Source organism: Drosophila navojoa, chromosome 2 (assembly GCF_054131105.1).
Source record: "Drosophila navojoa isolate 15081-1374.11 chromosome 2, UAZ_NAV_1.0, whole genome shotgun sequence".
Classification (NCBI taxonomy): Eukaryota; Metazoa; Arthropoda; class Insecta; order Diptera; family Drosophilidae; genus Drosophila; species Drosophila navojoa.
In genome coordinates this window covers 29,870,657-29,897,577 of record NC_142890.1, presented here as the reverse complement: position 1 = coordinate 29,897,577, position 26,921 = coordinate 29,870,657, and the positions used below count along the sequence as shown (strand labels likewise).

The 26,921-nt window shown below is 42.5% G+C and overlaps 2 protein-coding genes across 7 annotated transcripts in view; both read right to left on the bottom strand.

Annotated features, from left to right (window-relative positions):
- Window positions 1-2,394: 2,394 nt before the first annotated feature.
- LOC108659909 (uncharacterized) lies at window positions 2,395-3,530 on the bottom strand. The gene is made up of 3 exons (XM_018113072.3): window positions 3,005-3,530; window positions 2,798-2,949; window positions 2,395-2,693 (listed from the first exon to the last, which is right to left on the bottom strand). The coding sequence occupies exons 1-3, from the start codon at window positions 3,394-3,396 to the stop codon at window positions 2,524-2,526; spliced, it is 714 nt and encodes a 237-aa protein (XP_017968561.1). The 5' UTR covers window positions 3,397-3,530; the 3' UTR covers window positions 2,395-2,523.
- A 7,281-nt stretch (window positions 3,531-10,811) lies between these two features.
- The window catches only part of ss (aryl hydrocarbon receptor spineless), a 38,069-nt gene continuing 21,959 nt past the window's right edge, over window positions 10,812-26,921 (bottom strand). For 3 of the 6 annotated variants that reach the window (XM_089262235.1, XM_089262240.1, XM_089262249.1), the window contains exons 4-9: window positions 23,321-23,445; window positions 17,911-18,000; window positions 14,864-15,368; window positions 13,952-14,796; window positions 13,007-13,885; window positions 10,812-12,667 (exon numbers count right to left, since the gene is read on the bottom strand). In XM_089262235.1, coding sequence (XP_089118361.1) covers window positions 12,071-12,667; window positions 13,007-13,885; window positions 13,952-14,796; window positions 14,864-15,368; window positions 17,911-18,000; window positions 23,321-23,445 — 3,041 coding nt within the window. In that variant the 3' untranslated portion in view covers window positions 10,812-12,070. Of the gene's footprint in view, window positions 13,886-13,951; window positions 14,797-14,863; window positions 15,369-17,910; window positions 18,001-23,320; window positions 23,446-26,921 lie in introns of all 6 variants that reach the window. The other 3 variants (XM_030384956.2, XM_089262250.1, XM_030384957.2) reach the window with 3 other exon arrangements.

The following is a 26,921-nucleotide window of genomic DNA, read 5'->3' as shown; positions in this document are numbered from 1 at the left end:
CAATTGCAAATTGCGAATTGCACCTCAAGAGACGCACGTCTTCGTCTTCGCCTTTTATCTCCACTCTGTATCTCTGTGTCGTTTGATGGCGTCGTCGTCGTTTGAAGTTGGCTTTGCCGCTGTATCGACCGCACCGCACAATGTCTCGCACAGAACTGATGGCTGCGAATGCATTCGACTTGGCTTAAAATTCACATTAGGCCGCTGGCAAAGTCCGCCCGCTAGACGCCGCACAAAAGAAGCGCCAAGCGATCGTCATCAACGCCGACACAGTGCACAGTGGCGCAAACCAGTTCAAAATGCCTGACACATTGTAGTTCAAGTTTATTATGGAATTTACAAATTTCATTGCGTTTCTTTTTGCTGAACTATAAACAAAAATTATTATAAAAATATTTTTGAGCAGGAAAAACAGTTTCAATTAAGTTTCAATTTTTCATGTTCTTTTTATACCCTGAACCCATTGAAAATGGGAAATCAGGGTATAATGGTTTTGTTGAAATGTATGTAACAGGCAGAAGGAGGCGTGGCAGACCCCACAAAGTATATATATTCTTGATCAGCACGACGAGCTGAGTCGATTTGGCCCTGTCCGTCTGTCTGTCTGTCCGTCCGTCCGTCCGTCCGTCCGTCCGTCCGTCCGTCTGTCCGTATGTATGAACGCGTCGATCTCAGAAGATATAAGAGCTAGAGACCTCAACTTTTTTTTAAAATGTCCGTATATTTCGCGCGCATATCGAGTTTATCACTAAAAAACGATAACTCATTCCGATACTTTTTTATCGATAAAAAACCTTATCGAAGATCACTTAAAAAATTATATCTCCTACATCTTTCAAGCTAGAGTCTCCAAATTTAAAATGTATATAAAGATGTATTTTATACAATTTCGGTTTTTGTTAAAATTTACCCCCCACCCCTAAATTCACCCCCTCACTCTCATCTTTGTAGAAGTCGTATATCAAATACTAGAGACTTGAGCTTCGGTATACACATACATTTATACATCATGATTACGTTCTGAAAGTTTCATTACGATCGTACGTCTAGAAATTAAATTATTCCACAAATAAGTTCTCATAATATCGCCAACACTGCAGCGCAACCCAAGCGCAATCGCCTGTATATGCGTGTGTGTGTGTGCGTGTGTGTTTGCTAATTATTATTGAAATATCAGTTGCTTGGAGGGTTCAGGGGATCTCGTAGTCGAGCAGTCTCGACTAGAGCTTTCTTTCTTGTTTGTTCAGTTGCTTTTTTGGAATTCAAAATATATATGGGATTGTAGTTTAATAAATAAAATAAAATTTATATAACAATATATTAAATATATAAAAAATAATTAGTTTAAATAATATGCTCAGATAATCTAACAAATTAAAAATATTTTCAACTAGTTTTCAAAATTTCTAAAGTAAACACGCAGCTGTGAACCACTGTGTAGCGAGCATCTTCGTTAGAAAACGAAGCAGCTTTTAAGATCGGCTAAGTGTAGCCGATGTGGGCAGCGAAGCTTGAGCTGGAGATCGGGCTTGGGTGCGAGTCAGAGGCTGAGCTGGCGCCAGAGCCAGAGCCAGAGCCAGAGCTCTGGCAGAGGGCAGTCAACAAAGCGTTAACATTGCAGCTACAATTTGATTCTCATTTTCATTTTCATTTTCATGTTGAATGCTTGGGACTGGGGTTATTAGCGTCGAGTATGCATGCTACCGTTTACCAATGTTTATTTGTCTAATTTATTGGATCAGCATACAGTTGTTGGCTAAATAGAGCAATCGAAACGGCAACGGCAGCCAGACTGAAGATCTATGCGAGATTAGGCGGCAGGGATTACGAAAGGCGGCAGCTATCTAGTACTCGTTGTAAAGCAGCTCGTCTCTTGAGCGTTGGCGTCGTTGCTGTCTTCAGATTTCAGTTTTCAGTTTTCTGTTTTCAGTTTTCTGTTTTCAGTTTTCAGTGAGTTTTGTAAGATGAGATTTCCATTTTGAATTCATGCCGTTTATTTACTTGTTTCGCCGCCTTTCAAAGCCCTTTGTCGTGCTGAGGAAAAAAGTAGAGAACCGCAAAGAGGGGAGGGGATAGAGAGAGAGAGAGAGAGAGAGAGAGAGAGAGAGAGAGAGAGAGAGAGAGACGGAGGGAGGATTAGCTGAGGCTATTTGCCGCGCCGCTTAGTTGTTTCACTTTGGTGTTGCCTCATTGCATTTCTAGGTTTATATATTCATATGGCGGCAGCAGAGTTTATTATTTGGCTTTTGCAGCGCCCGGGTCGTGATGCTGCAGCTGGGCAGGAAGCGACATGAATGCGCCGCCAATGGGAGGGGGAGATCGATCAAAAAACACAAGGCAAGCCAAAGCGAGTCAAAGCAAAGACGACACTCGTATAAATAGAAACCACTACAATTGAACCAAATAAATGCGTGTTGTCGAACAAACAAACTGTACAACGGTACGTATACATAACAAGGAATTTTGTGACGTCCTATCCTACAAATGGTATATATGTGTCTAAATGGAACTAGTTAAAACGAGTTAAACATTGGGCTGTTGCTTCACTTGCTGGGAGGAGCGCGTGGCCAACGAGTGTTGCTGGAAATCGGCCAAGATACGACTCTCTGGTATGTCGGTCTCCACACGGCTGCCTACGATGTCGATATCACTCTCATTCTTGTCGAAGAAGATGTCTATGATGATGCGAACGCCTGCGTATGCGGATGAGGATGCGGATGCCGATGCCGATGCCGATGCGGATGCAATAATAGAGTTAGTTGGAGGAAGCTGTTCGGATTTGTTGTCATTTACCCACCCTGTTCGGTGCGTCTAATTGTTGTCTTGCTCTGATATGATTTCTCCACGGATGCGCCGCTCTGGGCATCCGTCTGCGGCGACTGTCGCAGTGATGTCTGATCATTCGCTGTAGTCACGCGAAAGTTGCCCGCTTTCTTGCTGTGTATACGGCTGTGCGATAGACAGATGCATAAGCTCGGGAGCTAAGGATCGTGTACATCCCTACCTGCTGCTGCCGCCGGCATGACCCATACCCGTACCTTCCATACCGGGAATCTTAAGGCATGTCCCGTCGCAGCACTCCTGCTCCGCTTGCTGTTGCTGTTGCTGTGCCAGTTCCAAGTCGCTGAGGTCCATTGATGTTGCGCTCTTGTTGCTGCCGAAATAAATGGACTTGGCGTGCGCCAGCTCCTGGTTCTTTTGCGTCGCGAAATTGTACAGGTTAATCATGTCGCGCACGCGTATGGGCGGCTCCTCTCGTGCATCATCCGAGGCCTCAGTTTCTGGCGGCGCACTCTGTGGTTCAGGGGAGTCTTCGGGGGTGGTATTGTTGCAGCGGTTTACGTCCTCACAGCTCTGAGCGCAACTCGCGTCGGACTTTGTCTCTTTGCTATTCATATTAAATATAAAAGAAATTTCTACAAACTTTTTATGTAAAGTTATTCTTTCAAATGTGAGAACTAAAACAGCTACAACAAATCTAGATTGTGAGTAAGTGCTATGCACAGACTTCCGATTAAAACTTGTAATATTCGTGTGCTCAACGATTGCTCAGTTTCAATTCAATTTCGTATGCATTGAGTACTATATCAGTCTATGTGTCAGTCAATATCAAAGATATGGCTATCTATCAATACCAAAGTGTGTAATGAGCTCGTTAAGGGCTAGGCCAATGTCTTGCATTGCGGCTCATCCACTTGCATCTTCCGCTGGCAAGGTAGGTCATTCGAATACCATTCAGAAGCTATTTAAATCTGTTTCACAAAACCAAAGAAGTATCCCATTGTGCTGGGCAATCGTAATATCATGTACTCTTCGACATTCGGCATTCGCTTCGGCTCCATCTGTTTTGGGTTTTGTTTTTGGTGGCCCCATCTTCAGATCGTTAACAATTACAAACAATAAACAAATGTAAATGTAATTCATATTTGAATTGAATTTACAGCTTAACCTTCGCTGTGGCAATCAAGATCCGAAAACAAAAATCGAAAACCAAATCGAAATCGAAATCGAACCCGCAGCGACTTTTTGTTGGTTATTAGAGAAATTCGAAACGTAATTTGAATGCCGTGGCAATGCGTTGAATTGTCTTAGCGCGGATTTAGTGGAACTGGATGCCCACATGCTCTTAAGTACATATAAGCCACATTTGCTAGTCCCTGCCTGTGTGTGTATGTGTGTGCGTGTGAGTACTCTTGTACGTGTTAATATATTTTGAAATTGGGTGAGCAATGACTTGCAGCAGCATCAAAATTATGTTTATCAGCAGCAGCATCATCATCATCTTCATCATCGTCGTCATCAGCAGCATTAGCGCCACCTCCAATTGGCACACGCTACCAAAAGCCGCTGTTAAGGTCAAGTAATTGCATGCGACATGAGATGATTTCGTTACGGGCAGCATCAGTTAAGATCTGCTGATATGCGTGTAATTTGCCAGATCCAAGCCCAAGGATATACACAAAACATACACCATACTTAATGAGCATCTCAAGATGATCAACTTTCTTACGAATCGGTCTCAAGCACTCCCACTGTGCTTACAAATGTCCCTGAGAGTAATTTAGAGATGGATTATAAATGATGATAGGTGTTCTATATGTAATACCTGAAACCTATACATTTGCTCTACATACGTAGAGTTGCAGTCCTAATGTTATGTGGCTCATTAGCCAGGTCACAATATTAAATTAAAGAACAGTAATCTGAATGCCGAACTTGGTTTCTTGCATATCACGAGTTTGCTCTGCACTTGTTGCTGGCGCATCTCTTGGCAATTAGCGGCGATGTCAACGGGTTCAATGAAAACCAAGTGAAGGTGTGGGGCCTCCAGTTCTCTATGTATGTTGGCTGCAAAGCTTAATCGCTACAAATACTCATTGAACAGAATGTTGCTCCCCAGTTTGCAGCACAGACCACATACCCGAACATGCCGGCGAGGTGTGTCATCGACATCTCCAAGTTCTCTCGACCGAGCTCCGACTGAGGAGGCAGCGGGCAGGGGTGGCAAAGGCGTGTGATTCTATTCAAGGTGGCCTTCAGCTCTACCTGAAAACAATAACAAAAACATAACAACAAGTGTATACGGCGCGTGGATACACTGCTTGAAGAGATTGGGATTGCATAATATGGAGAATAGTTTTTACCGTAGATTCACAATGAGATAATTTCTGTTCCTTTTCCTTGATGGTATATGACTCTATACGACAGATGCTTTAAGGTTAGGGGCAAAGCCTGAATCTAGCCCCGATTCCATTTTTACGAGCTTTATCTGCTCTTATACTTCAATTCTTGTAATAATTAAAATTAAAATTTACTTTTTATTTTTTTATTATTATAATACAAATGGAAAATAAAATGTTTTGATTTGAATATAAAAATTAATGAATGAGAACTATATTTTGTCATTATTATATGAATTGATTTCAATAAACAAACAAATGTTGTATTTTAACATACAAAATAATTCTAATTTCTTAATTTTGTCTATACAAATTAAAACCGTTGCGGTGCCTGCTATTAAATATCTTGACTTTTGAGTTCTATTGAACATACTAAATAAAAATTGTATTTGAATCTATGGAACTAAACAAGATACTATCGAATTTAGTTCAGTTTGTTTTTTAATAAACTACCCAATGCATTATTAAAATTATAAGCTAACTACGATGTAAACAGAAGATAGTAATTTTAAATGAGTTGCGTTTTGAGCACCCTTCATATCCATATAACTACTGATACATGGATTCACAAGTCTTTTACATATTCTTCTTATATTCCTATTCTTCTTATTCTAATACTCTTTGACATATGGCCTCCTTAAAACTTGTTTCCCAGATTACAGAGTATTAGAAGCGAATACAATGACTGCTTGCCATTTATTTAAGCTCATTTGCCGAACTTCTTCTCGTTTCGTTCGTGCCCAATGGGCAGCATACATATGTTTAATTGCTAAATTGGTGCAATTCGGCATAATTCATGTTGATAGTTTACGTCTTGTTTCGGTTTTTTCAGTTTTCAGTTTTTGTTTTGAATTTGGCAAGGTCCCATTGAATCGGCCCAACAATAACCAGCAACAAAAAGAAGCACAGATTCACACGTTGATTAAAATTGTTTAACGCGACATAAAGACACAAAGCCGCGGGCCAAGCGCTGCTTCTGAGCATGAAAAATGAAAGTATTTGTGGAGTAGCCAAGTGATGCTGGCTTCAGATGTGGCCTGACGATGTGTACATATGTGCCTGGCATATATCGCTGATAACAGTTAAGAGTGAACAGTTAACAGCCCACAGCTGGCACCAGTTAGCAGATTGTCAATTATTGCGTATACGCCCCAACAAGCGACAATGGGCTGGAATTGAATGGCGCACATAATGAATAGCGACTAACGAACAACGTGTGTAATGAGGTGTGCTCAATTGCCTGGCGATTACGCGTATGCCTAGTTAAAAGTAATATAAATATACACTCGGAAAAACAAAGAGCAACAAAGAGATTTTCGATTTCAATTTAATTTCTATACAATATATAGAAAGTAAGTGAGAGAAAGATTGTGACAGGTGGAATATATGTGTGTGTGTGTGTGAGAGAGAGAGAGAGAGAGAGAGAGAGAGAGAGAGAGAGAGAGAGAGAGAGAGAGAGAGAGAGAGAGAGATAAAGTGATGCTGCTAGTATTTTATTAGATGCTATGAACTCACAAAACAGTCAGAATAGTAGAATTCCCCAACGAAATAATTAAATAATAATTAATTATTATCTTGCATAATGTAATGATGTAATCAGGCACTGCGATTTTTCAGAGTGTAGAAATTGCTGTTGATAAATAGATCTAGCGAACAGGGAAGTCAAAAGTCACCAACTACGGACTACATTTACATAAATACCTTCGCCTTTGCTTTTGCCTTTGACTTTGCCAGCTGCAAGTCGCAAGTCTGTTCAAGTCCAAGTTCGATGCGACGCGAGCGACTTAGGCGAGCATCCGGTCACATCGCGACCGACATTAAGTGGCAATTTTTCTAACTGGGGTGCTACAAATTTGTCAAACAAGCAACAATGGCTCAAGGTCATCTAACAGCAGCAGCCAAGCCGCTGAGTAATGATCGCGGCCAGCATGCCCCATGCCCACATTGACCTTAAGTGACGATCCGAAGTGACGCGTCTGGCAATCTGAAGAGCACTGAATAAGCCAAGATTATCACCTTTGGATTCATTTATTGCACTTACTGAAGTTCAACTTGTGCGCACTGCACAGCATCGCACCGCGCCGAACCGCACCGCACAGCATAGTTCAGCATATATCCAGCTCTCGCCGCCGCTCTATAGACCCACTTAGACGGTATGGCCGATGGCACTAAATGTGTACAACACGACTGTTAAAGGTCAGGCGATGGAAAGCGAGCAATGCTGAATAAAACAAATGAATAAACAAATAAATAAAACAATCGCCTCACTTTGTTAATTGTTGTACGTTAGAAAATGGTCCAAACGAAAGACTTAAGACACGAACTCGCCGCCACACAACAAACCCAAAATATGCAATATTTGCCTACACTCGAGCAAAGTATTATTAGTATTATGGCTTTTGTTGTCAGGCTTGCCCTACTGCATAATAAAAGACTTCCTCTAAGAGTACATTAAATTCAAAACAGTTCTATAGTCGGCTAGAAGATATCCTAACTCCCATGGGATTAATTTCAGCCTAACCCTCATAAATCAATACAAACATGTCCGTTGTTTATGATACATTATGAGCCGCTGTCACTTTAACAGATTTATTTTTTAACATAACTTAATCCTCGTTCAGCGTTGTCCAATTAAAAGCTATATCGAGTAACTAATTTCATTATTCATTGTTAAGGTCTATGTGAAAGTAACTTTATTTACTTAATTTTTACATAAAAAAAATATATATAAATATATTATTTAAAATTTTCATTGGGTTCAGGATATAAAAAAGAAAAATAATGGAAAAGATGAGATACATACGTACATATTAATGATTGTGCATTATGACAATACAAACCTCAATAGTTTGATGTAGCCATATTATATAATATTCAATATTTATTTATTATAAATATATAATTTAATGTATGTATGGGTATATATATATGGATGGATACGAACATAACCATAAACTAACTTAAAACTATCTGTATTATTTAACGGTTTTATAAAAAATGTCAACTGAATCCTTATATATGATAGTTGCCGAATATGCTTATATATTAAATGCGAAAAATAATAATAATATATTATATTATACATTTTATAGCATATATTATATAATAATTGCAATTGTTTTATCATACTAAATTTCTTCGAAACGGAACGAACTTCGGTGCGATAACTCTTAAAGTTCTCCTATATCGAGTATATTTATTAATAGACAAACGTATGGGCGGATGAATCAGCAGATAGGATGAATTGGCAATGAGCCCTAACCAACAATAAATTATTTTATTACGAGGCTGGCAATGAAAAACATTTCATTTCATTTCGATTTGATTTGATTTTAAATGTTTATCAAACATTTTAAATTGCTACATAGAACTTTGATGGAATACAATGAATCCAAGATTCAAAGCGCTAATGCTTCTTCTGTTTGTTACATACCCATTAACTAACTTATCATCTCCTCTTGGGCATACGTACAATGGCTTCAGGGTATACGAAAGTCATCACATCACCTGTGCATACCAAGTAGGTCTGCGTGATGTATGAGAAGTGTATTTCTATATGAAAAGATTACAGACGAACTGTTCATGCTAATTAATTTCGTGAGTGCAATCGTATGGGAGTCGCATTCCAGTTCTGAAATGACAAAACTCTGACTATGGCAATTGTATTGTTGGGGATTTCTCTTTATATCGCTGCTCAACTTGACCTTGAGCACTTGGCAATGAGGCCAGGAGCACTTGCTACGCTTGTTAGATGAGCCCAGAAGGCATCATATTTTTTGTATCTAGCCCAAGTAAGTGGCCCCACTCGACTTCGGCAACCGCCACTTGAACAATGAAGCCATCAATCTAGAAAATATCTGTTCAATGGCCAACAAATATTTTGGCTTCAATGATGTATTGTATATAAAATTAGAGTATATGATTAATTGCGCTGCTTTCCAGCTGCGGTACATACATTCATCTGAATACGAGACGTGGACGTACGCATATTTGTGTACATGAAGACACGCATTATGTACTTCGAGTAATGACTATAGCAAACATTTAATACTAAACAATATCTACAATATCTTAACCCACATATGATTACAGTCTAGGTGCGCTGCCATTGTGAAGCCCAGCGCAGCTGAAGAGACCTTTATTAACAAGTCTTTAGGCAGCTCCAACATTTTGTTGCGTTGGCGATTACTCGTTTACGCCATATAATAAATTTTATAGTAAATTCTTCGCTAGGTGTCAATCAATGCATTTTGTGTTGTCAATTGATGCAGCAGCAAAGTCACCAATTAAGCTTCATCACAAAGCAGGCTATTGCATGTGGCTTTGCGGTTGTATTGTCCATGAAAGTTGGAAAAAAACCTGCACCTGGGCTGGATTTCCCGCAAAACTTAATTTCGAGGCATATAAATCAGCGGCTGAAGCTTCTTATGCCTGTTATGATGTGCTTTAAAAAATAAAAATATTAAATAAATCAAATGACTGTGCGCACTCGAAAAGAACTGCCAACTTCGTAAATGAGTTGAATTTTAAAACGGCCGCCAACTTTGGTGATAAATCGATAACTACTACCGATAAAATACTCAGTTTGGCTTGGTATTTTTCAGTGCTTGAGCGGATTGTTGGACGATACATCGATACAAAATTGAAAAAATACTAAATTCAGAACGAAATATACTGCTTACAGTGTTGGGCAAAGCAGCAACAAATCTATGTTTTGTTAAATGTGGTCTGAAGTCTTGGCGCCAAATTTAAATATACAAAATTGCCTATGTGTAGTTGAATTGATGAAAGAAAACTTAGTTATGCAATATTTTAGCATATTCATGATAAGAACTTTATCACATTGAGAGATTAAAATAGCATTCATTTATGTTTTCGATTGAATATTTTCTAGATTTATTTCGCTCTGATTGATTGAATATGCATTTTACGAGTACATGAAATTGGGTTTCTAATGTCTTGTTAAATAAAATGGTTGTATTTTTACTAAAAAACGTTTGAGTTAAACTTATTTCGTATGTTTCAGTTAATAAAGATTTTGGGATACAATTTTGATTACCAAATATTATTATTGCCTTAACTCACGGTCATCAAATTGAAATGTACAATTAAAGTATTTTGAATAGTGGTATATATTTATATTTATATTTATATTTATATGCTTTTAATATATATGTAAATATACAATTTTATATTTTTATATATATGTATAGTAAATGTTTTATGTGGGCGACTAGAAGTTCAAGAAATATTTAAAATATCCAACACGCTTTCGGATTACATGCTAAACGATAGGAATCATGAAAATTACTTAACTTGCATTTAGTTTGCTTGTCATTAGGTCTAGTTAAATTTTAAATAGTTAATTATTATTAAAATAAGTAATTTGATTATATATGAATATATATCCACATACATATATATATATATTTATATAAATATAAATTTAGATATATGTATATGTAAATATTTAATTATGGTTAATCTTATGACTACTTAAGCAATTAATTGTGATTCATTTTAATCGGTTTCCTTCTTCTAATGCTCTTTTACTATAGTGCCTGAAAACATGAAACTTAAAATTTGGCGCAACAATCTGAAAACCCAAATTGAGTTTTGTTATTTTATCTCTTTTTGTATTTTTTTGTGTATTTTCTACAATTAGATTAATTTGTATTTAGTATAACAAATAAAAATCTTTGGTTGTTACTACAACTGACGATGAATTATACATACTTTGTGCAGGTTTTAATTTTAAGTTGTATTCTATTGTTGCCCTAATAACATCGTTCGATATGTTACGGAAGTAATTGGAATTACGGATACGGTTCAAATTGCCTGCCGTGTGTTAAATATTACATGTACATAGGTTTATATAAATTATCACAGTAAAATAAATAGAATTACATATTGTGTTGCTCGAAGGGTTAACTAAAGAGACGCCTTTCTTAATGGATTCGGAATATTTGCATTTCAAATAATACTTTTACACTGAGATTTCTTTTCTGTTTGCTCGAGCCTTGCTTTGTCGAATGTCGAATGTATTCAGTAGATATTAACAGCTGAGAGGATATAGATCATTATGAATATCCATTAAGGATATTTTTTATTGATTAGATAATCGATTTGGAAAGTATCTATGTTAATAATATTTATTTAATTCGGGATCGTCTAGACTGTTTCTGGGTTCGTTTTTTTTTTTTTTTTTTATCCATTATTTATGCGAAAGTATATTGATGAGGGATCAATAGTTGCAGCTGTTGCTCTATATAGTTAATTTATAATAAACGATTGATAACGTGATCATGATTTTTATGTTTCTAATCAGATTTGGAATAACAGATACTTATTAAACAAAATATATATATAATTTATTTCTGACATTAATTCGAGACGAGAGAGCTCAACCAATTGCAAATTTTACAAGTTGAAAAAGGCAAAGAAATCAAAGATTTTTAAGACTTCAAGTAAATGGTATATTGATTGATGTGGTTCTATTTTCTGACTATCCTATCTTTTCCCTAAGTTAATTTCTGCTCGATTCTCCTTGATCTACCAATTATTAGATCTCTCAGCACTCGCATCTTTTGAGGTTCATTCTGAATACTCTCGAGCAAGGCTCTTTTTAAATTTACATATATCTATAAACTGCTCTCTCGTTTGCTATTTCTTTGTGCTCTTAATATTCGTATATATAGTAGTATATATATGTGTGTGGGGGTGTAAGTGTGTGTGTATTTGTGTTGAGATTATGGAAGATACGATAGTCATAGTCCACATTTTGGCAAAACTGTTGAACATGGTTTATATATAAATATATATATATATATATATATTGTGTGTGTTGGTATGTGTGTGTGTATCTGTGTGTGCCGGGGATTTCCAGTTGTCTACTGATTCAGCAACGTGTTGGTCACCTCCGAGAAGGAGAGCAGCGGACTGCCATCGATATAGGCGCCAGCCGGTGGCGGGGCGTAGGCCAGCGCCGTATGTGCAGTTATATTGGCCGGATAGAGTAGATGCTGTGCGTGATGCTGCTGATAATTTGGCTGAAGTTGTTGTTGCTGCTGTTGTTGTTGTTGTTGTTGCTGTTGTTGTTGGTGTTGTTGGTGTTGCAGCTTGGCAGCCTTACGTGCGGTGCGCGCAGAGTTGCTTGAAGTGGAGCTGATGTGCGCCTCGTTGCTGCTGCTGCTGGTGCTGTTGAGCGCCTGCAGCGATTCCTCCGCGCAAATGATGAGCGGCGGGGCCGCAGTGGGTGCTGCTGCTGCTGCAGACGAGACAATTGCTAGCTGCTGATAGGCTGAGGCATCCGCTGATGCACCGCCACTCAGCAGGCTGCTCACAGCGGGCAGCGTGGGTGGCGTGCGACAGTGGGGCGGCGACTCCAGCGGATGGTGGTGCAGCGTATATCCAACGAGTTGCTGCTGCTGTTGTTGCTGCTGCTGCTGCTGCTGTTGATGCTGCTGCAGTTGGGTGCTGATTAGGATCTAAGTAGGGGGAGTAGCGTTTTAGGTTTAGTTAGTCTGACAGTAGCAGTCACAAGTGCACAAAGAGTCTATGTGTGTGTATGTGTGTGTGTGTGGGTGGCTGGGTGGCTGGGTGGTTGTGTGGTGCGTCTACGGTGCTGTTCTAGTTGAATTAGTGTCTTTTAGTTTCTAGCGGCTTGCCGTGTGCTGGCCGTGGTGGTGGTGGTGGTGCAGATGGTGATGTGCCGCGCCAGGCGTGGACGCAGCCGCTGCGTGGTGGTGGTGCGGATGGTGGTGATGATGATGGTGGTGGTAAGCTAAATACTGCGAGTACTGCGTATAGCTGGCAGGCGACCATACCTCACTGCCATTGGCGGTGCCGGCCGTTGCCTGCGGATGCAAATGATGCACAGCAGCGGCTGCTTGGCTTTCGTTGTGGTGCTGATGATGTGGATGGGTGTGTGGTTGTGGCTGTGGTTGATGCTGATGATGGTGGTGCTGCTGTTGCTGACTATGTGGATGAGCGTGAAGGCTGTGCGGCTGCTGCTGCTGCTGCTGTTGCTGTTGCTGTTGCTGAAGGCTAGCTGCACAGCTGGGCGGCTGTGGGTGCGGCTGCTGCTGCTGCTGCGGATGAGCATGGCTGGGCTGCAGCGCTGGGTGCTCGGTGCCGCTGACTGGGAGTGTTACGGAATTGCTTGAGTTGCTCACATTGGAGCCGCCGAGGCCACGTGTTGAATGTGTCTGCTGCTGCTGCTGCTGCTGCTGCTGGGGCGATGTGGTGTGCGAGGAGGCCGAGTAGAGCCCGGAGTCGTCGTGCTGCAGCTGATAGCTCTCAGGTGTGCCGTCGCTGGCCGGCTTGCCCGTCAGCTCGGCCTTGCTGCCATTCCACTTGGCTGCCACAACCGGCTCATGCTCGTTGTTGTTGTTGTTGTTGTGTGCGTAGCTCAGGCCATTGGTCAGGGGCGTGGTGCGCTGAGGCGAGCCGCCGGCATTGACAGCACTGCGACTGTTGAGCGGCACGCCGCTGGACTGCGTGGTGCCCCACATGAGCACCGTCTGGCGCTCGTAGGGATCCTGGCCGACGGCGGTGGCCGTTGTCGCGGACAGCTCCACTTTGGGCGTAACGCTGCTGCCATTGGGCGTGGCATTGGCAACGCCCACGGGCGAGGGCCCGTCCGAGGAGCAGGATATGACCTCCATGACCTGCGGCGAGGACTTGGGCGTCTTCAACGGAATCTGCTGTGGTTTCAAAGAGATTGAGTTCGATGCAAGCCGTCGAGAGTTACTGCTTCCTGAGGGACTTACCTGCGGCGTGGACGTGGGACTGCCGTATCCGCTGCTGTAGCCACTGTAGTACTTGCCCGTCTCCTGCCACTTCTCGTCCTGCGCCTTGGAGGCGATGGCATAGCCATCGTACGAGAGGAACCCGTTGGCCACGTACGCCGAGGCTGGCGCGCCCGTATGCGGATAGTCCGTGTAGTAGCCGCCCACTCCAACGGCGCCCTGCAGCCGATACTGATGGAAGAGGTTCTCGCTGACCGGGTAGAAGGCATTCGCCGGCATGGAGCTGCCCATGTACAGGTTGTCCGCCGCGGTGGCATACGGCGACGTGGTGTACATGGGATTCAGATTGGAGTACGCGGCCGCCACAGCAGCCGCAGGATCCGGCAGGTACTCCACCACCGCCGGAGCCGGCGAGCCGACCTGAGCCAACGGGGAAGACTGCTGTGCCTGCAGCTGCTGCTGCTGATGCTGCTGCTGCTGCAGCTTGCGCTTGCTGCGGCACGTGGACAAGAAGTCGCGCAGCTGCGTCTTATAGCGGCGATTGGGGCGTGTGGGCGTGACCGGCGGTGGCAGCGAGTGCGCCGTGGGCGAGACACTGGCACTGGTGGGCGGCACCACCAGCTGGTCCGCTTCGGAAAAGTACGTGGAGGCCAGGCCGGTGTCCAGGTAGCTAACCTTAAAGTCCATGGTGCGCTTGCCGAGCAGGTCGTGGCCCTCCTCGTCCATCAGCTGGCGATGCGTGCAGATCACAAAGTCCGGCTTGGAGTTCTTGTAGACCAGCCGCGAGCTGGTCTGCAGCCACTGCCACTCGCCGTCCTTCTTCTGGTAGCGATAGGCGATCATGCCCGATGCGCCGGTCTTCAGCACTGCGATTGTAAATGGATGAGGTTGGGATGAGGAGTTAGGACTTTGGTGCGACTTTACTCTACTTACGCTCTTGATGGGCGCTTGCCACGTAGGCCAAGTCGTCGTAGTGGACCAGATCGTAGCCGCCCATGTTCACCAGCTCGGCGTCCGCATAGCCCAGTATGTGCTTGCCCCGCTGGTCCATGGACACCAGCGAAAAGTCCAGCTTGTGCTTGGACTTGAACATGTTCTCCTTGTGCGGTATCTCCAGCAGGCTGGGCGGGCCGAAAGGCGTGCAGTAGGCGAACAGCGCCAGTGGCGGCTCCTCCGTCTTCCGGTTCTGGCCGTGCAGTATCTTGATGCGGCCGCGTATGTCCAAGCGCAGGAAGCCGGACGTGTTGTCCAGGAGGCAGCGGAAGCGCACAGTGAAGCTGCGCTCCAGGTAGAGCGCCTTGTCCGGCGCCAGAGTCTCCGACAGCTGCATGCTGGACATGTCCGCGGGCAGGAAGCTGTTCCAGAGCAGCTGGCGCTGCAGCTCCTCGCGATCCTCCGAGTGGACTAGCTCGTAAACCGACTGATGCACAATGTCCGACTGAAAGCAGGATGGGAAAGTTTGGCTGGTTAGGCTCTGGGCTCATCTCGTCTTTTTCTTATTCTGCTCCTTCTTCTTCTTCTTATTCTTCTTATGCATCTTGGGGTTCAGTCAACTTTGTTATTGATTTTCGCTTTCGCGTTTAATTTTGGGCCTTGCCTTGGTTTTGATTTGCTTTTTCGGGCGTATAAATCAAAATGCGCGCAAATTGAAAATGCGCCCCATGTTGGCCACAAATTGAGACATAAATTCTGCACGCGCCGGGAAGAGGATCGGAAGACAGCTGTGCGCCCAGCGCTGCGATGCGTGAGCATATATCGGCACGACAAAGCAAGAGCACGAGCACAAGCTTCGTCGTGCCAAGTGATTATCACTTGCTTTAATATTCACATGATCTATGACTGTCGTCATATCGTGAGTACTTCAAGCACGACAGAGCGGGAGCAGGAGGTAAGTCGTGTTGAGCTCGTGTTAAGCTATCGTAGCTCGGATCACGAGTCGTGCTAAGCCGTGAAGTTGGTCTCGTGGTAAGATACACGATAAGCACTGAGTCGTGTCCAGTTCGTGTTAATTAGCTCATCTTTCTCAGAGTGACTTGAGTGCCCTTTAAGCTTTCAAATGTACAACAGAGCTCAAATGTAAAGCCACAACAGAACTGTTAGTTAACATTAAGCCGAGCTGTTAGCTAAAATTAGTTACTAATGAGCTAAACCATCTGCTTCTACTAAAACTTTGGGCACGTTACAAGAAAAAATCACGATAGGCACGCACCCATCTACAGCGCATAGCCCACATTTCAGTAAGGAACTGGAGGAACTGAGAGCCAAAACTTTCTACATCTGCACATCTGAGCGCAAGTAAAACCAACAAAGCAAATGATTTGACCGCAATCTCAATTGGAATATACTTGAATACGCTCGAGCAAGAAGAAGCAGCAGCGATCCGATGGCCAATGGCCATGGTAATAGGCAGCTACGTTTTTTAATTGAGCTGCCAAACGGGGCGTGTCAAATGCCGCTTTACACATTTACAACTAAATTAAAATGCGAAGGCGCAGGAGAAGGCTAGGGGCGAGGTGAGGCAGGGCAGGCAGAGGCCCCCTCCTTAGGCCCAATGAAAGCTAACTGAAAATTTTCAATTTCCATTCGACAAGCGCCAATACAATAAAGTAGGCAAACAACAAATAATACAAATAGGGCAGAAAGGGGCGTTGCGGTGAAGCAGACGCGACGAGCAGGAGTCGCAGCGAGAGCAGGAGTCGCAGCAACAGCAGCAGCAGCAGCAGCAGCAGGTAGTGGTAGCCACTGGATTCTCGAGTTAGGCCCAAAACATGTTGGCCCGTTTGGGGGCAGTTGGTCGCACAGCTGCAGAGGCGTCGCAAGTTAATAATACCAATGCTCAACACACACAATGCCACGCCCTGCGCGAAGGGTCCCCCTCGCCCGGTGCCTTTGACAGCTGCGTAAGCAAATCTTGTGGTATTTGCGATTGCGCAATCCTCACGCTGATCTGATTTTTATTTATGGCCACAGAACCTGACTCGCAGCACGCCGTCGCTCCGTCCTTCCGTCGTGCCGCCGCGCCTGGATATCGGTGGCATCTGCTGTGTGGCACCTTCAAAATTATACCCTCAAACCATCGACAAGGCCCTGTTGGCGTATTCGAGTTTTGTGCAAATGTGTGCAACAGTCAGACGAAGGACCCTCAATGTATTTATCTGTATTTGTGGGTATGGGGAACAGACTAACCTATTCTTCTCTATCCTCAACTGGACAGTCGTCGATCGCGTTAAGCTGCACTGTTCGACAACAGATTGAGTAGTATTGATGAGGTAAGTCCAATTATTCCCTAACTTCAAGACTATTTCAAGGAAATTCCCAGTATGTTTCGACAATTCCCTTCAGGGATGAGCGTAGTATAATTCGAAACAGGATGTAAATATTTTAAATGTAATCACAATTTGTTTGTTTGATATGTAAAGAAATGCAAATATTTGAAATGATTCATTGCTCCACAAGGTACTAGATCCTCCATCGATAAAGAGGATTTTCAAATGTCCCAATTTCTGTATTTTAGATTCCTACATCCCGATATATTATATAATTGATCAGTAAATGTCTATTCAATTTCCTATAGAGAAAAAAATAACATGAATAAGAGTCGTGTATATAATAGAACTAATGATATTTTTATGAACAGAACTGTATGTATTTAAATTTGTTGCTACATTTGAATTTAGCTGGGGGCAAATATTTTAGCCAAGCAGCCATTCTAACAAGTTTCGATTAATTTTATAATTATAGAGGAGTTGCCTTCAACTATTGGTCGGAACTGAATTGACTTAAGCGCTGTGAGCGGCTAAGCTGAGTGCTGTTACCAATTTACGCAATGAGCTTGACCCAAAAAAAAGAAGAATGAAAAGAAGAAGTAGCACTTGATATCATTCAAAGAAACTCCCGGTTGGCCTCGGGCAATTAAAATCAATCAAAAATATTGGGTGCCTCAGCCACCCCAGAGGGCGTCTTTGCTCTTGTCCACTTACCTGATGAAAACCCAAATAGCTCTCGATGCTGTGCGTGGCAAAGAAGACCTCGCCTTCGCATGTCAGTATCATTAGAAATCCATTTAGAGCCTGCAAGAACAAGAAAATACAACAGAATGTTAAGAAAAAGTCAAACAATTTGACAATAGACGAGAAAGAGAGAGAGAGAGAGAGAGAGAGATAGAGAGAGAGAGAGCAGAAGATGGATGCTGAAAGAGGGAGCAAAACAAAAATTAAATCAAAACTACGAATTAAATGTTGCTTGAGGGAAAGATTGGGAGTACGGGACTGTCAAATTGACAAGCTAAAGATAACTTTCAGAAAATCGATAGAGAGAGAGAGACGCAAAGCGAGCGAGGAAGAGAGAGAGAGAGAGAGAGTTAGGGGAGAGGTGTATCGGAGTCACAAACAGCGGCTGAATCGGGGCTGAATCGTCTCGTAATTGTAGTAGCTGCCGGTTTTTTGAATGGATTAATCCATCATTTCGCGGTCTAGATGTAGACCCCAAAAAACTGTGAATGAACCACAGACAGAGGGACAAAGAGAGAGAGAGAGAGAGAGAGAGAGCGAGAGACCGAGAGAGTAGATCGAGGGCCAAAAGGAGCGGCGTTAACTTGAGGCCAAAACGTAATTAGTGCTTAAGCGGGCTCATTTCATTGCAGCCAGAGATAGAGACAAAGATAGAGACACAGACAGAGACAGAGACAAAGACAAAGACCGCTATAGAGACGTGAAAGGGGATTTAGAAGTTCCACATCAAACTGAACCAGGAAATGATGCGCAATTAAATCAATGAGTTTCAACTAAATGCAGACTCTGACGCCGACGTTCGCTACAAGCATTTGTTTTACCTCACCAAATTATTTAAGTATAGCCCATTTTCTCATGTATGCCATGTATGCCCTGCCCCTCCTCCCCCTATCAGGCAAGGGGCACTGCTTCCTCGCTGACTCCTCATTGTTGTTCTTGCCTAATTGCAGGTTTCATATCGAGCAATGGAGCATTGTAATTATCAATAGACTGTCTGCCAAGCAGCAACGGGGAAGCAGATCTCTTAGGAATAGGTGTGAACAAGGCAAAGATATGAATGCAAAACTGTAAGCGAACGGATAAGATTTTGAAAGCAATCTTCATTGAGAAGTGCTTTATTGTTTCATACATCGTTTTGATAGGCTGCTAATGGGCGCCACTCATGCCATTTATATAAAGCTGGTTAAAATGGGGTCTGTTGACTTTGAATCGGAATAGAGAGATATATATATAAAATAATATTATATTAATATGGATTTGTTATAGGTTGTGTATATTATATGGCATCTTGCGTATTTTACTAGAGTCCTCAAAGCAACGTGTGAAACGTGTTGGTTTCAGAAGACAAATTTGCTGAAGCTCTTATTAGCGTCGAGGAGACGGCGCGGTGTTAATTAATAAAGAGAAAGACGGACCGAAACTGCAACTGTAATTAATATGAGCGTATTTAAATATCAATTTGCAACAGAGGCAAGAATAAGGAGCGACAACAGCAGCAGCAGAGGCAGAAGCAGCAGCAGCAGCAGCAGCAGCAACGGCGACTCCTGCTTTGCTCCATCCTCGCAGTTGGTTGAGACAAATGCGCGCGATTGCTGCTAATTACAGAGCAGAGCAGAAACAATATGAAGCAGACGGCTGGTGTGTTGCCAGAGCTGGTATTAGCCGACATAAGCACTAAGTGGCGTCATAATTTAAAACGCATCAACACAGCCCGCCAAAGGATATGGATGTGGATATGGAGATGGATACGGGATGAATATGGATATGGATATGTAGATATAAATATATGAAAATGAAGCCGAGCCTCGTTGCCTGCATCGTTGCGCTGTGGCGATTGTCGTCAAGCCAGCGGCGGCAGCACATCAATAATACTCATAAAGATTGCCAACAGTAGCTACAGTGCGGCAAACAAGGATAGCGATAGAGGGAGAGGGAGTGAATGAGAGGAAGAGAAAGACAGGGAGAGAAAGAGAGATGCTATAACTATGAGCAAAGGCAGGCTGCTATGTATTCTATTGGCTGCTAATGTTCTGTCAAACTATTGTACGTCTCTTAGATAAATTTGAATAAGAATAATACGAATTTATTAGAAATAAATTTACATATTGAATTTCTACCACGACGCACCCATACGAAGAGTTTTACAGACAAAAATCCTGAATAAGTACAATGGGGTCGATTGGTACATGAGAGACAAATATATAAAGATAATATATAGAGCGAAATTTTTTTGGTTGGCAAAAAAGAGTCACAGGAGATTAGCTGCTCCTCCAAGTAGCTGACTTAGGCAACTAGATAGACTAAGGCTCAAATTTCTGACAGCCATGCAACAGTATACTAGGAAGAGATAGTTAATAGCTTTAAAAGATAGTAGGATATTAACTATATGTACACGTGTATAGTTATACAGTAGAATCCGGTTATAACGACACTCGTTATTTTGGAAGACGCTTTAGCCTTATAAGTTAGCTGATATAAGTTTGACTGCAGATCAGAATTTTGCTACAATATATCTGAAAGAGTATATGAATTCGAGTGAATAACCCTACGTGAAGCGAGATTTCTTTTATGCAGCTTAATTGTTTTCGCCGTCTCTCACTCCCTGTCTCGCTCTCGCTCTTTCGCTAATAGCGCTGTATCGCTGTCTCGCTTTGCTTTTCTCCGCTGCTGGTGATGCTCCCCCTGAAATCTGAAATCTGAAATCCGCGTCTGTCTGTGCATCAGTTTATACGAGCCAACTGTCCGCGCTGTCCGCAGCAGTTGATGGTTTTGAGGCAGCGGCGTCTTCTAATGCGATTTTAATAATACACGCCCGTCTTGTGCGGCACAGCCAGCAACGCGGCAGACGACGAGTGTAGTATATAAGTGTGTATGTGTACATACAAATGTATATAAATGTACAAATGTATATCTGCTTACTTAATATACATTTCGTATCTAGCCTTTCATTTGATTGTCGGCTTGCATTACTGTTTTGTGTTTTGATAAGTTGGCAGCGATTATTTTACCATTTCCTTGGCGAAGAGCTGCCAGCTGACCCCTTGGCCAACTAGTCTCTTGGCCAGATGAGCCAGCTAGCTAGCTGGGACCCCTGGCAGATAATTGCTTAATAAAATGCGAAGGAAGCTGCTCAAATTACAGCTAGCTTTTGCCAGCAGCAATTCTATTGCGCATACGCCAGGTGGACGGCCTCTCTATCGCCCTCTCACTCTCACTCTGTCACTTACTGTCTCTCTTTCATCCAATTGTTGCCCGTTGCTTTGGCTGCTTTAAAATCAATGTCTTTATATCGTCAAGTTTTAATTAATTAAACCGCTTTCGCAGCCGCCTGCCTGCAAATGTGTGTCAACAGTCGCTCCAAAACTGTTGCAAATGTGGAGCAACAATAATAACGAGAGCAAGGGAGATGGCTGCATGTGCATGAGCCGCGCTGCGTGACAAAACGCCATTTTCTAATGATAATATGTGACCCATAATAAACAACAACAGCAACAACAAAAGAAAAACTTCATGAGCAATTGAAACGGGCAACAGGTAACAAATACCTAAGCTATTAAAACTAAATATGCAACAACCGCTCACCTCCCTCGTACCTCGTACCTCGTCCCTCCTCCCTTCCCGAGCGCCCTGCTCTGCGCTACTCAAAAATATGCACGGAAATGCACAATTGTGCAGCTCGGCAATTAGCTGAACTTCGCCCATGCGGAAGGGCCGGAAGGCCAGTCGAGCACACTAAAAACAACAAGTTTTTGGCTTGCATTCAAATTGCAAGGAGACACACGACTCGTCCGAGTCCGAGTCCTCCTGGCCGTGTCCTGATGTGCACTCTGCGTATACGTGCTGCAGCTGCGTTGCGCCATGCGCGCGCGACATGTGCAAGAGGCGTCAGCGGCCTACGCCAAGTGCAATATGCAGTTTTCCTTTTCTTTTCCTTCTGTTGTTATGTTTTGCATATGCTTAAGGCGCTCTTCAAACATTAAACTGCCCGAAGTCCAGTGCAATGCATTGGAATCTCGTGTCATCGACTGCTGAATACTCCTTCAAAGTGACGAAAATAGAGCTACTATACATATTTAGCTTATAAGTTTATAATGCAAAGGAAAGATCCATCTTTTCTCTTGCAATTCTCATGATGCTTGATCCTAAAGTGCATGAAAAGATGTATTATATATGACTTTATATTTATACTTGGCTAAAATCAGGAAATATTTTATATTATATTTTATATTTATATTAAATTATGCATTATATAATATATAAATTTGTTTTCTAAGAAGAATTTCCTAGCTCCCTTATAATTACTCAGCATGGATTGCTAAGCCACATTCAATCTGTCTCCAATATTGAGTAGAGTTTTGAAATATATGTTGCAATTCTTTTTTCTTTCTTATGCGAAACGCATCTTATGGGCCCTAAAGGGGGTTTGGCTTTGCCGGTTTGCACACTTTGACATTGAATTGTGCAGTGCAGCCGAAAACAAAACACACACACATGCACACACGCACATACATATACAAAGAAAGAAATGGGAAAAAAGCAAATAGAAAAGCTACAACAAAACCCAACAAAAAGTTGCATAAAGCGCATGTTGCACAATTGCGTGCCTCCGACTCCGCAGTTTGGCTACTGTCTGCCTCTGCCTCTGCCTCTGCCCCTGGCTCTGCCTCTGGCTCTGCACCCTTGGCCTAGCTTTGACCGGCTGAGCTATGTGTGCATTAAATTAAACTGTCATGAGTGTGACAAGTGCATATGTTCGCGCCTGGCCACAAGCGGCAACGGCGGCCCACAAAAGTGCTTTAATTCAGCAAAAACATGCAACTTGCAACATGTTTCTCTCTCTGTGTGTGTGTGTGTGAGACAATTTAATTGAAGTTTGAGCAATTCAGCGCGTGGCACATAAACTTGAAATGCAACTGCCCCAAAATTAATTATAAATATTATGGTAACACATGTCTAAGCGCCAATTACACATTCAATCAATTGAATGCAGTCACAATCAACAACAACAACAACAACAACAACAACAACAGCAGCGAAGAGACGTTAACTAGTTGCATTCAATTGTTAAACAATTTTCAGCTTTTCTATTCTCAAAAATAATTCAGCAGAATTTAAGAGAATTTACAAACTGAAGCTTTGCGTGACACGACAAATCATTTATCTATCGAATACATGTGCTAGACATGCATATATCTCTATATATTACGTATAAAAAGTTCCCTCTGCCAGCTAAACGAGCGCTGATTGATTATGCGGCATATCCTGGCGATGAAGCCATCAAATGGTCAAACAAATTGATGAAGACAAATTAAGCAAAGCGATGAGGGTGATGTCGGACTCAGGTGAGTTCAGGTGGGGCAGGGATGGGGCTGCGACTCACCTGCAGGAACATATCACCGTCCAGCAGGCCGTGCTCGAAGGCGCCCAGCTCGCGGGTTCTGTAGCCATCGTGAGCGTGTATGTGCGGCAGGACACCGTTCTCCTCCTTATCCTTATGCATAACAACTGCAAAGATAAAGAGAGCGAGTGTTAGAGAAGAAGTTAAAGAGAGAGAGAGATAGCAAGCGAGCTTTAATATTTATGAGCTCGAAATTTTTATATTTTATTAACCATTAATATTTTAGTTCTATTGCTGCGCCATAAATAAGCCCGCTGGAAAACGCTTAAGACCCCAGACCCCAGCCGCAGCCATGGTTCCTACCAATTGGATACCATAGTTACTTCATAAAAATCCAATATAGTTATGTATATACTCGCTATATAGTCGACCATAATATACAATAAATATTTACAGCTGGCATGGAAAAGTACTAAAAATGGTTTATGGTGTCATTGTAATATTTTATGAGATTCCCGTCCAGCTCCCACAACCCCCGCCCCCCTCTCTCACACTCTCTTTCTTTAACCTACCCAGCGCCTGGCACCAGCTTTCATTCCCATACTATCGCTAGACCCCCACCTCCACACACACACACACACCCCTAGACAAACACCCTTAGGCAGTCGCCATTTTGGGGGCTGGGTTGGGTTGGGGACTTTCCCGTTACAGACTTTCCTCTGCGTCTAAAGTTTTATAATAAATTTGTCACAAAAATTGATTTATGCGCGATAAACGAAAAATACAAAAACAAAAAAAAAAAAAAAAAAACAAATGAAAAAAGGAAAACCCAAAATATAAAATGGCGCCGACGGCCAAAACTAAAGTTAATATATATTTTCAGTGGGTTCTGTCTCTGGTTTTCGGGACAAAGTTTATAAGCAAATTTATATGCGACTTGAAATAAAATATGCCACGGCAGCTGATGTCATAAATTATGATTTTTATCAGCGCAAATGGAAATAATAAAAAATGAGAGTGAAATAAAAACAAAAAACAAAAAATATGAAGAATGAATAAACCCAAAACCTAATTTACACCACGACTAACTGCAAGACGAATGTCCGAGCCACCCCTGGACTATAACCACCACCAACAACAACAACAACAACAGTAAGGACCACAGCAAGGACTACAGCAACCGCAGTCCAGTTATAGTTCCAGGGTCTCTAATTTCAATTAGCAGCTCCAAAGGCTGAGGCCTACCCCTCCAGCCAGGCGCTCACTGAGCGATATGAGTTAGTTCCGTGATACAAACTGCTTTAAATAATAGACTAAAAAATATGAATATTTATATATTGTATAGAAAGTTGTTTTTTCGCTGATAGAGATTGCAGAAAGTTCATGAAAATTTGTCAAAGTTCTTTTAAATTGTTTGAAATTTCATAGGTAGATAGATCTCAATACGCCCAACTGTCAGAAATATTTATTTAATTTTTATTTTATTGAGCTTTATTTTCTTTAAAAATTTGTTTTTTTTTTTTTTTTACAATCATATAAAGCATTAGAAATTTGTTTAATGCAGATGTCAGCTACATATGGCTTTCCAATTGAGATATTTAGATTAGATATCTTACTGTGTCAAGAATATAATTTATATTATATTATCATATATATTAATTTTTTCCAGTGTACTGAGGTTTGGCCATTACCTAGCTCCGCTTGGTTCGGCTTAGCTCGGCTTGGCTCGGCTCTTCTGGCTAATCTGTGCGCTGCTTTGGCTTTTTATCAAATTAACAAAAGTGCCGCAGGCCTTGTGTGTGTTAGGGTGTTCATTTTAGCGAAAGTGCGATAAAACAAATAGTTGACCCTCCGTTGGCTGTCCGAGTGCCACCCCCACCGGCCGGGCCAAAAAGGCTGGCTTTCACGTAATGCGGGCCAAACAAATTGCATCATGTGCGTGCGATGGCTGCGAAAGCCTTTTAGAGCAACATTTTGTGGTAATTATTCATAATTTAATTAGGTTCAGTTTACATTGCGACTTGTTGTACTTCTTATTATTACAGTTATATTTTTTATTTTACCTTCTTGCTGTGCTTTTTTATTGCCTTGCTTAAATTATTCACGTGCATAAACACATTTAATTAGGCTCCGCTCAGGGTAAGGGATTGAGGGACTGCTAGCGAATCTGGCTCCATTTCTGGGCGTGTTTGATATTTGTTTCCTTTATTAGTTCTTGAGCACTTAGCATAAGCCTGAATGTGCGCACTGGAACTGCTCGACTGGCCCTCGCTGCAGAGCTTAGAGAATACGCCATTTCAGCTGCGCTGCAGCTTAAGCTGAAATCCACCACCACCAACCCCTCGCCGTGCTTCCCATGCCTCATCGTGGTCGTCCATTTGGTGGATGAACGTAAATCTTAACTAGGCGGAAAACGCAAAATCTCAGCGCGCAATGCAGACGGTATCAGGGGTGGGACAACTTTTGGGCGGGGTCCCGGGCTCTACACACATAATAATGGCGACGGCTAAGCCAAGACACCCCCAGCCCCCCAGCACCAACACCCAACACCCAGCGCAAAGCTGACCAGGGAAAAGAAGGTCGGAAAACCGACGTTGCGACGTCGGAAAAGTGTGCGCGCAGACGACCCGAAAGATACATAGCAGCCACGTAGCACAGTGGGCTGAAATGCATGAGCCTGGGAGGGAATTCGTCATGGATGGAGCTATGGAAAGCTTACTTCAAATGTATAACAACTATTTGTGCATTAGTCTAAGCCTTTGTAGCTCTCCTCGGAGTGGGCTGCTCTATTCCGTATCTTCGTTCAGCGATGATGGTAATTGCTAGTGAAGATGGACAAATGCCCCACTGTCAGTCGACTGCATCTGCTGCTGCAAAATGGCGTCGACTGCTGCAGCGAGATACTAAGACAGCGACGTCGGCAGCGCTGCCGGCAGAGGCGTCGCGTCGCGACGTTGACAGCGATGCTAGCTGCGACGACTGCTGCAAAATGGCGTCAATTATGCGCCTGACGGTCGCTCGCTCGGGGCTTGGCTGATGGGTGGATAGGTGGAAGGTGGATGGGGGCGTGTCCCTTGGCACGGCATGGCGCAAGCAATGCATAAAGTTTAAATTCTGACATTTTGGCAAATATTTTCCGTGCTCCCAAGCAAATATGTCATGGAAATGCCAAACTCATCAGCTCAACTGATTGAAAAACTGACAGGCACCAAAATGCTGGGCAATGTCTGGCAGGAGGAGAGCAGCGGAAAGGCGATATAGACAAACATAGTAGGTTGGCGAGAGACTGTCCCGAAATGCTCATTAACACTTGGATAGTTGGGTACACAAGCTTTGAATAATGAATAATAATGTACCCAAAGAGATTCCCTGGTTTTTGTGATAACTTAAAAAAAAACTTATTTTAAAATAAAGACATTCTTCCTAAATTAGTAATTTTATTTCGAGCCTTTACAGTTCTTTAAATGCTCAACCGGTTTAAATTGAACTAGGCCTTTAGATAATGTACCTGTTGTTGTTTTTCTTGCATGCGATAGGGCAAAATATAGTTTAAGAGTATAAAGAGATACAGAAAGAAAGAGAGAGGGAAGTACAGAGAGAGAGAGAGAGAGAGAGGTGATAGAAATTCGACCTACGTAAGTCA